The sequence below is a fragment of the Mercurialis annua genome, linkage group LG8, assembly GCF_937616625.2.
Source record: "Mercurialis annua linkage group LG8, ddMerAnnu1.2, whole genome shotgun sequence".
In the NCBI taxonomy this organism is placed as follows: Eukaryota; Viridiplantae; Streptophyta; class Magnoliopsida; order Malpighiales; family Euphorbiaceae; genus Mercurialis; species Mercurialis annua.
Window position 1 is genome coordinate 28,447,997 of NC_065577.1, and position 9,677 is coordinate 28,457,673.

Genomic DNA, 9,677 nt, shown 5'->3' on the forward strand with positions numbered 1-9,677 from the left:
GATACTATCATCTTGATTTTGGGAGAAGAGGCCCGACGCCTGTCTTAGGTACTTAGAGACTTGGAGCCATTTTTGAGGTCTTTGATGTCCCTTGATATCCAAATGTTCTTTATAGGACGGTAGAGGCATAGTGCTTTTAGTTGAGTAGAAGGCCTGAAACCTATGACGAGGGTTTCGACGCCGCTAGCTATCCAGATTTCTGTGTCAGGATATTAGTGGCATGGTGCCTATTTTGAGTTGTAAATGCTTCTAACCCGTGGTTCTTGAGGATCTTCTTAGGCTAATGGGATTAATCCCCCTACCATCTAGCTTTGATGCACCTAGGCATTTGGTATTTCGTCTCATGATAACAATGCCATGTCTATTCTGACTCTGCAAGAGGCCTATTGAGAGGACTCTGTCGTTCGCTGTCATTTGGATTTCCTTCTCCAGGTATTAGTGGCATTTTGCATGTCTGGCCTTTCAAGAAATATAGAGACTTTGGAGTCTGCTCTTGAAAGTGTTGATGTCTTCTGCTAACCAGATATTTGTCGTAGGACGGTAGAGGCATTTTGCCTAAACTGGATAGAAGACCTGAAACCTGTGACGAGGGTTTCGATGCCCCTTACCATCCGGATTTTCGTTTCAAAGTAGTAGTGGCATAATGCATGTTCCGGGTTGTAGAGGCTTGTAGCATGTGGTTTTTGAGGCGTATCTTGCTTGTGGAGGCTTTTGGGCCTGTGATGATTCTATAGGAGGTCGAAGGCTTGTTGTGGGGACTTTGATGCTCCCTTTGCTATCCAGATTTCCGTCTCTGGATAGTGGTGGAATGGTGCCTATTCTGATGTACTTCTTGAGTGGTGGGGACCTTAAGTCTCCAAATTTGGATGGCGAGGAGTTCTTCTACCCCCTGCTGTCTGGGTAAAGAGGTCTTCTGCCCCCTTAATGTCTGGCTGAGGATATCTTCTTCCCTCTGCTGTCTGGCTAAGGAAGTCTTCTGCCCTATACTATCCGGATAACACCTGGTGTCAAAGACCTCAGGACAGGCGTCGGGCCTCTACTACATATGTATCCAAGATAGGCGTCGGGTCTCCTATTCTAGAATCAGAACACGCATCAAGTTTCTACCAGAGAGAAGAGAGGGAGCATCAGATCACCACCAACTAGAAGACAGAGGGCATCAGATCTCCACCGACCAGAAGAAAGAAGGCATCAGATCTCCACCGACCAGAACATAGAGGATAAGGGATAGAAGTTCCCACAAATCAAAACACCCACACAATTGCGGAATCCTGATCACAACCATAGATAAAAAAACCCAAAATAAACAGAATATTCCTCGCAAAAATATAAAGATGCGAACATATACTCAAAATTCATAAAAAGGCACTGTCAAACAATACAACATCTAGAAAGTCAAATAAATACAATACAAGAAAAGCGCAGTCTAAGAATCGGAGTCCGAATCTAAAGATAGTGACTCAGTATCACCACACTCGCTCTCTAAGAGCATGTCGTCATCACACCCAATATGTGCCTGACGAGAAGAAGAAGCGTGGTCCCCGCGTCCGCCTCAGCGTCTAAACCCGTATTCAGCAGAAGATGCATAGTCTCTGCGATCATCACGACCTCTGACTCCTTGACCTCCGAGTCCTTGACCTCCTCTCTTAGCATCACTGTGCAGACCGGCGTCCATGGGATCAAGAATGTTGTTGTCCATATCAAAAAGAAAATAAGAACTTCGAAAGAGAGAAAATAAGGAGAGACAAAGGGAAAGTGAATAAAGGAAATGAAAAGTGATTTGATCTCGAAAGAGGAACTATTTATAAGAAGAAGGACAAACCAAAAGGCGATAATCAAAAATATAAGAGAAGGGTAAAAAACACAAAAAGCACAAAAAAAGAGTGAACCGAAAAGACAGATCTTTAAAGCAAGAATCTCATAAGACAAAAACGTGGATAAGAAAAGCCGTCAATAATAAAGGAAGAGCAATCGATGCCCGAATTCCAAGGAGCATTAAATCACGATGAGGGAAACAACTGTAAAGCAAGATAGGAGAACTATAAATACAACCACAAACATAAAAGAAGAAAAGAATAAAACAAAAAAGGATCCTCTTAGTAAAAGCGCACTACACAATCTCTATTACCTTCACTGTTCTGAGAGCCAACTGGCTTTTGGAAACTCCGCTCCAAATCCTTCAATTAGCTTTGAGAACAGGAAGGTAATACAAATTCCTGATGGTGCAAAAAACGCTCTCCTTACGATTGGTAGTCCACAAAAGAAGGCTGATAAAAAAAAAAGAGAAGAAGAGGAACAGAAAAGAAAACAACAACAACGAAGTCTTGCACACAAGACCACCTAGATTGCGCCAAACCTAAGCATAAATACCTAGCTGAAGCAAATCGATGAAGGGGGGGGGGGATTAATGATGGAAGACTAGAAAAACCCAAAATCGCACATCGCTAAGAAATACAAGGCCACGCGGAAAACTTATAAAAGGTAACAGCCTCACCACTTTAAGATCTACGTTCATTAGATATTATATCATATACTCAGAAAATACTAACTTAAGCATCAGAGTTGACCCCGGGCTACAAGCCCAAGGCCCATCTACGCTGCTGCCTTAATTATAGTCTTGATACAAGAATCCCATACTACCATTGATAGTTGTACCGCACATCCGCCAGACGTCCTCTCATCTACCGGATCCATCACGTCCCAAGTAGCCATTGATGATTTGTCTATAATGCTAGTTCCTTAACACAAAAAGTCAGCAGAAATTAGGAATAATATATATAGACACTAGTTAGGATATAAATAAATAAAAACTACAAAATACAAGGATGTTAAGATGAATTTAATTTATACATGTTATAGATCGAGTTCCACTTTATACTCTATATTGATTAAATGCAACTTGGGCAAAGTTCAGTAACCCTCATAATCAATTACTACAACTATTAAGCCCGTTTGAAAAATATATATATTTATCTACCTATAACTTTAGCGTGTTTACAAAACATTCCATATTTAAAATTCTGCCATATATACCATCATTTTTTCAATTTTTTCAAATGTACCCACAATTAGTTTGGAGCTTATGTGGCGATGATATATGCCTACATGTATAAAATTAATCCTACCTAACATATATAACATAGAGCTACATCGTATTTATATTCACTGTGATTTTGCTAGGAGTATTTGGTGTAGGGTTCTTTAAAGGTGGAATGTGGCTTATTGTTTCCCAAGTTCTTTTGTTGACTTTGTGATACAATGACAGGGTGTTATTCAGAGCGACCTTTATTCAAAATTACGGAGGACTTTATGGTACCTGTTGGTTTTGGAAATTTGGAAGCGCATAAATGGAAGAGTTTTGCAAAGCAATGGTCACGACAAGAAGGCGGTGATTTTAAGCAGTTTCCCAAAACTGTTTTCCTTTTCAAAATTTGTAACAGGAGTTTTGCTTACTCGGTTTTGGATTTTTTTCAAATCCTTTTTGTATTTCTTTTAGGATTGATTTTCTTTGCCTACTTAGTCGTAGTCTTTAGTGTGTCACCTTGTTTATGCCACTTTTTGTGTGAAATTTTGGAGTTTAGGTTTTGTCACTTCTTGTGACTTTTTTAATATATTTTATTCATAAAAAAATTCCACACTGATTGTTAGTATATTTAGCGAAGATTGAAAAAATTATAGTAATATATGATAGGAATTTAAAAACATTGATATATTTGGAAGTTCAATATACGATTCTTCGTATGTTGTTTTTTATCTTTCGTGTGTCAATTTTTTTAATAGTTTAATCCTTTGTGTTATTTTTTTCAATCGACTCAACTCTGTAATGAATGAGTAACTTTTTATTGTAACGAAAATAAAAATGAAATTCATTACAAAAAAATTAGGTCATCAAATTGTAATAAATGAAGCGAAATATATGTTTTAACCCTATATTTAACTAACAAGTTTAAATTTTGGATAGTTAAATATATTTTGTCTAAAATGAACGATAAATATACTGCACGTCATAATAAAATCATCGAAGTTTCTGAAATAATGTGCAAAAATTATTATTGTAATTAGATTTGAAACAATTGAGTATCATATATAAATGTTGTAGTTTATTTTAACGAGGCATGAGCTGGTACTCTGAAATCAATTAATAATCAAATGGATACTGTGGCTTATTAAAGGCAAAATTATTATGAGTTGAGGTTATGAAGCAAACAATTCTTAAAGTTAACCATGAATTCACAAATCCTCTCATTTCCATTGCCGATTTTCTTTTTCTTGTTCGTCTTATTCTTATGGGCAATATGGAACAAATTAATGATAAATGGCAAACGTGTAAACCTACCCCCTGGACCATGGAAGCTTCCCATTATCGGAAACATACACCAGTTAATCGGTGGTCTTCCGCATCATAAACTTCGAGACTTGGCAAACAAATATGGATCAATTATGCAGTTACAGATTGGAGAAGTTCCAACGGTTATCATTTCTTCCTCAGAACATGCAAAACAAGTGCTGAAAACACATGACATCCTCTTTGCTCAAAGGCCATTCCTCTTGGCTGCAGACATCATATTATATAAGGCCTCAGATGTTGCTTTTGCTCCCTATGGGGACTACTATAGGCAACTGAAGAAGATTTGTATGATGGAGATCTTTAGTTCGAAACGTGTCCGCTCGTTCCGCCCAATCAGGGAAAAAGAGGTATCAAATTTCATCAGATCCATTTCATCCAGTGCAGGATCACCTATCAACCTTACCAAAATGTTCAATTCATTAACGTCTACTATTACTGTAAGAGCGGCTTTCGGCGACAAATGCCCTCTGGGCCAGGAAGAATTCCTACCAGTTTCCCATGAAGTTACAAAGATGATGTCAGGCCTTAGTATCGTCGACTTGTTTCCCTCTTCCAAATTGCTGCCTGTGATTACCGGTATTCGGTATAGACTCAACAAAGTGCACAAAAAAGTCGATCTTGTGCTTGAGAAGATAATCAATGCACATAGAATCTCCATATCAGCAAAAACGAATACGGATGAAGATTTAGTCCATGTTCTGTTAAATCTTCAAGAGCAAGGAGATCTAGAATTTGCCTTAACAACCGACAGTATTAAAGCGGTTATACTGGTTAGTGTTAATTATACACATATATGTATGACTTAAAATAAAATTTCTAGCATTTAATTATATCTTTTTTGTTTTCTGTAGGAACTTTTCATTGCAGGGACTGACACATCGGCTATAGTTCTAGGATGGGCAATGTCAGAATTGATAAAAAATCCCAAATCGATGCAGAAAGCACAAGCTGAGGTTAGACATGTTTTTTCCGGAAAGAGAGATGTGGATGAAACAATTATTGATGAATTAAAGTATTTAAAGTTGGTTATTAAAGAAACGTTAAGATTGCATCCTCCTGCTACAATCCTAGCTCCTAGGAAAGTTTCGGAGCAGTGCCAAATCAGTGGATTTGATATTCTAGCCGAGACTAGAGTGTTTGTAAACGCATGGGCTCTTGGAAGGGATCCTAATTATTGGTTTGAAGCTGAAAAGTTTTGTCCAGAGAGATTTATTGACAGTCCAGTAGACTATAAAGGAGGCAGTTTCGAATATTTGCCATTTGGTTCCGGAAGGAGGATGTGTCCAGGTTCTCTACTTAGCCTGTCGACAGTGGAGCTTGCACTCGCACATTTATTGTACCAATTTGAATGGGAACTCCCTAACGGTAAGAAGAAAGAAGATCTAGACATGGCTGAGAAATTTGGCGGAGTAACTGGACGGAAAAATGATTTGTACCTCATTCCCATCCCGTACCATCAGGTTCCTACTTACTAGCAGAACCTCAGCAGGTAGCAGTACCAAATAAGTGCTAGTTTGAAAGTTTAAGATTTTAATTTATTTTTCTTTCTTTCTTCTGGTATAATAATTGAAACAAAAAAACCATGTTATGAGCAATAATGAAATTTAAAAATTTGAATTATCTTTTCTTTGTTTGCTCTGTTTTAAATGAAAAAATCGTATTTTCTTTCGGTATATTAGATCCGAAGATCTGACGAATCCATTTAACCAAAAGCCTATAATCAGCCCTGCTTTTCGAAAGGCATAAGTCGCATTATAAAATTCAGCAGCTTGTGAGATTTGATGCAAATGTTTCCCACAGCAGCCATAGTGGATTGGCCAGGGTGTATCCTATAGTTTTGCCAAATTATAAACAGGACAAGTTAAAATATTTTGCACTTATCCAAAATAACAATTTCATTCGTTATATTTTGATAATCCAATTTTTATTTTTGTTACATTAAGAAGTTACTCATTCATTTTAGATAAAATTTTATTTATGTGGCAAAAAAAACCAATGGTATGATCCTCCGTAATAGATTAATATTAGACGTAAGTCCCGCGTATTTATGGAATCAAATTAATAATTATTTAAATAATAGATATATTAAAAAACATTTATAAAAAATGTGAAAAAATCATAATATGCAGACTAATAAAATAAAAATCTCTTTTAATGTTATAATAATAGATTATTTGAAAATACTGATGATCTCTAATATTAATACTCTTTCAATAATAAAAAAATTTAGAATAATTTTATTTTTTAAAGATTAATATTCCATAAATAAATGATTTGTTGAGAACATAAGTTAATATATATTAAAAACTATAAAATGTCGAGATTAGAAGTTAATATAGATTAGAACACTATAATATGTAGAGATTAAAAGTTAATATAGATTAGAACACTAATTAATATAAACATAAACAGAACCAATCTGACTCTAAATCATTATGTTTGCTTGAATCGGTACATGGATACCAAAAAAATTTAAACAGAACCTATCTGACTTTTTAAGAATTTAAATATTTGTGGTAAGTATTTTTTTTAAAAGCAGCATACGATGTCCTCTCAACATCGTATGAACCCTAACCCTAGCTCCGGCAACGAGTGCAGTTCATCAACGAACAATAGGCTACACAGACGGGATAAACAGCAGAGTCGATATGGTGGGAAAGATCAATAACTCAGGCTTGATTTACTTCAAAAACTTTCCGAAGAACTGGAGATACCATGATTTAGAGAAAGTTTTAGCGAAGTACGGTGTGATCGGACGGGTTTCTCTGGCTAAAAAACTCACAAAACGGAATTAGTTTTGGTTTTTTATGTCCGGAATCGAACAAGTCTACACCATGGATAATTGAGAGATTGAATATGATCTCCATTGGGAGATTTAGAATGAGGGCTTTCCTATCTAAATTCCCATATAGGAAAACCAATACTACTATTACCAAACCCCATTTAACTCAACCTGCAAAAGTTATTACTTCTCCATCATTCCATGATGGGAGAACGTACAAGGAAGCATCTGTGGGTTTAACAGTTGAGAAAATCTCACAGGATAGGGCACAACAAGATACCAATCACATTTGTTTATCTCTTTCAAACGAATTAGTTTCTGCAGAAAAGGATTGGGTACATCGTTAATTGTGGCTAGGGTTTCAGATATATCCACAATTCTGAAGGCAAGGAGTTTCATGGCTAAGCATAATATTGAGGTAGAAAACATGAAGAAGGTAATAGGGTTCTTATCACCTTTGCTTCCCTGGAATTAGCAGAATTTTTTCTGCTAAATACTGTATCTACTCTCATTGATTTCTTCTTATCCTTTTCTTTGGGTGGAGGACTTTAATCAAGCTTATGAACGGTTATTATGGGTTTCAGTATCGGGTTTGCCTATTCCTATGTGGTCTGAGGCAGTCTTCATGGAAATCGGTAATGAAATCGGAGAAGCAATAGCTGTGCATTCTTCATTTATGGAAAGGAAATGCATGGACACAGGCCTGGTTTTCCTATCCAACACTTGCAGATCGATTAATCACTCAGTTGAGTTGATTTATGGCGGAAAATCAACAAAAGTATTCGTCACTGAAGCCGCATTATCTGTTGATTTTGAAGAGGATTCATATGTCGCTGACAATGGATATGTTGAGAACCATGTTTTCAGAGTTGAGTCGATCATTCTCCAGCAAAATTTCATTTTGATGTTAGTGCATGTCAGGCTTCAGAAGATGCTGATCATTCACCTAGTTCTAGAGATGTTGTGGTTCTGGATTCTGGTAATACTATTACAGCAATTGGCAATCCATATCATGTAACTGATCTACATGACACTGTTTTGCATGGAGTTTCTTCATATAAACGGTCAGAACTTAACAAGGCTTCAGCAGAGAATCAGCATCAAGTTACTTTTACAGGAAAGGGTCTTTCAACTGAGGATCAACAGCGAGTCTCTTCTACTAGGAAGGGCTTTTCAGAAAATACTCCACCCATCAGAATGATTAAGAAAGTGGATGCTCTTGGATTTTACATTCATGTTCTACCACTCGTGAAGGGGAAACTTCAATCATTTTAGATGGCAACATTTTTAATATGAACATAATCAATGCGGCAAGGATTAATTTTGGTACTTCACCGGTTGTTGATGAAGTTACAAAAACATGGAAGATCGGACATGATTTGGGTCTATATAAGCTGAAGGATAAAGCCATAACCATCTCTGAATTATCGAAGAGGATGCAGCAGAGTGCTTAATGAGTTGATGGCTTGCGAGGTTTATTTATTTTATTATGTCTCGACCTCTTACTTCCATTTCATGGAATTGTCGGGGAGGGTTGTTAAATAATAGGAAACAGTGTTTTATCTGTAGTTTGATAACAACTCATAATTTATCTTTTATGGGATTGAACCTAAAAAGGAATTAACTGACTATTTTCTTGTTCGTCGTTTATGGCCTAATCGGGATTTTGGTTATGCTTGGATTGCGTCCATTGGTGCTTCGGGTGGTCTATTACTTATTTGGAACTCAATTTTATTTGCTAATGTTTCTATTTTTAAGGGTGATACATGGATTGCTATGGACTTTATTCATAATTTAGTCTCTTACCGCCACATTCTTATTTATGCTAGCAATCTCGCTTCGGAGAGATTATTATTTTGGCAGGAGCTTAGTAATTTTTTGAATTTTATGGGTACAATCCTTATCAGTGGTGACTTCAATGAAACTTTATCTCCAGAGGACAGGTTAAACGACGTTGGGTTTACACCTTCTATGATTGCCTTTAGAGAATTTGTTAACTGTTCAGAGTTGTTAGATTTACCTCTCCAAGGCGAGTTATTCTCTTGGCATAATGCTAGCTCTAGATTGCGTATTGATAGATGCCTTATCTCGTATACTGCAGGTTAAACTTGGCCGGATATGTCTTTGTTAGCTTTATCTAGCGGTCAATCTGACCATATTCCTATTCTATTTCGCTCTACTAATATCTTTGATTGCGGGCCAAAGTCATTTCGATCGGTGACTTCTTGGTGGGATCATGATGGGTTCAGGAGTTTTATAGCTCAAAATTGGAAGGAGATTTGTTCTAATACTCCTAATCTCATTCAGAGATTAAAGGAGTTCAAGCAAAAAATTAGAATTTGGAATTTGGAGATTTTTGGGGACCAGAGGAAAAAAATTCAAGAGCTTTCTGCGCAAATTTCATCCTTTGATGTAGCTGCAGATTCGGCAATCTTATCATAGAAGGAGAGGGCGGTTTATAGCAGCTTTAGGGCTGATTTGTGGAAAGTAGAGAAGAACTTAGATTCCATATGGGTTCAAAAATCTAGACTCAAATGGAACGTGCAC

At 36.8% G+C, this 9,677-nt stretch overlaps 1 protein-coding gene across 1 annotated transcript; it reads left to right on the top strand.

Annotated features, from left to right (window-relative positions):
* Positions 1 to 4,153: 4,153 nt before the first annotated feature.
* LOC126660892 (desmethyl-deoxy-podophyllotoxin synthase-like) lies at positions 4,154 to 5,968 on the top strand. The gene is made up of 2 exons (XM_050354597.2): positions 4,154 to 5,118; positions 5,200 to 5,968. The coding sequence occupies exons 1-2, from the start codon at positions 4,225 to 4,227 to the stop codon at positions 5,821 to 5,823; spliced, it is 1,518 nt and encodes a 505-aa protein (XP_050210554.1). The 5' UTR covers positions 4,154 to 4,224; the 3' UTR covers positions 5,824 to 5,968.
* The last annotated feature ends 3,709 nt before the right edge of the window (positions 5,969 to 9,677 follow it).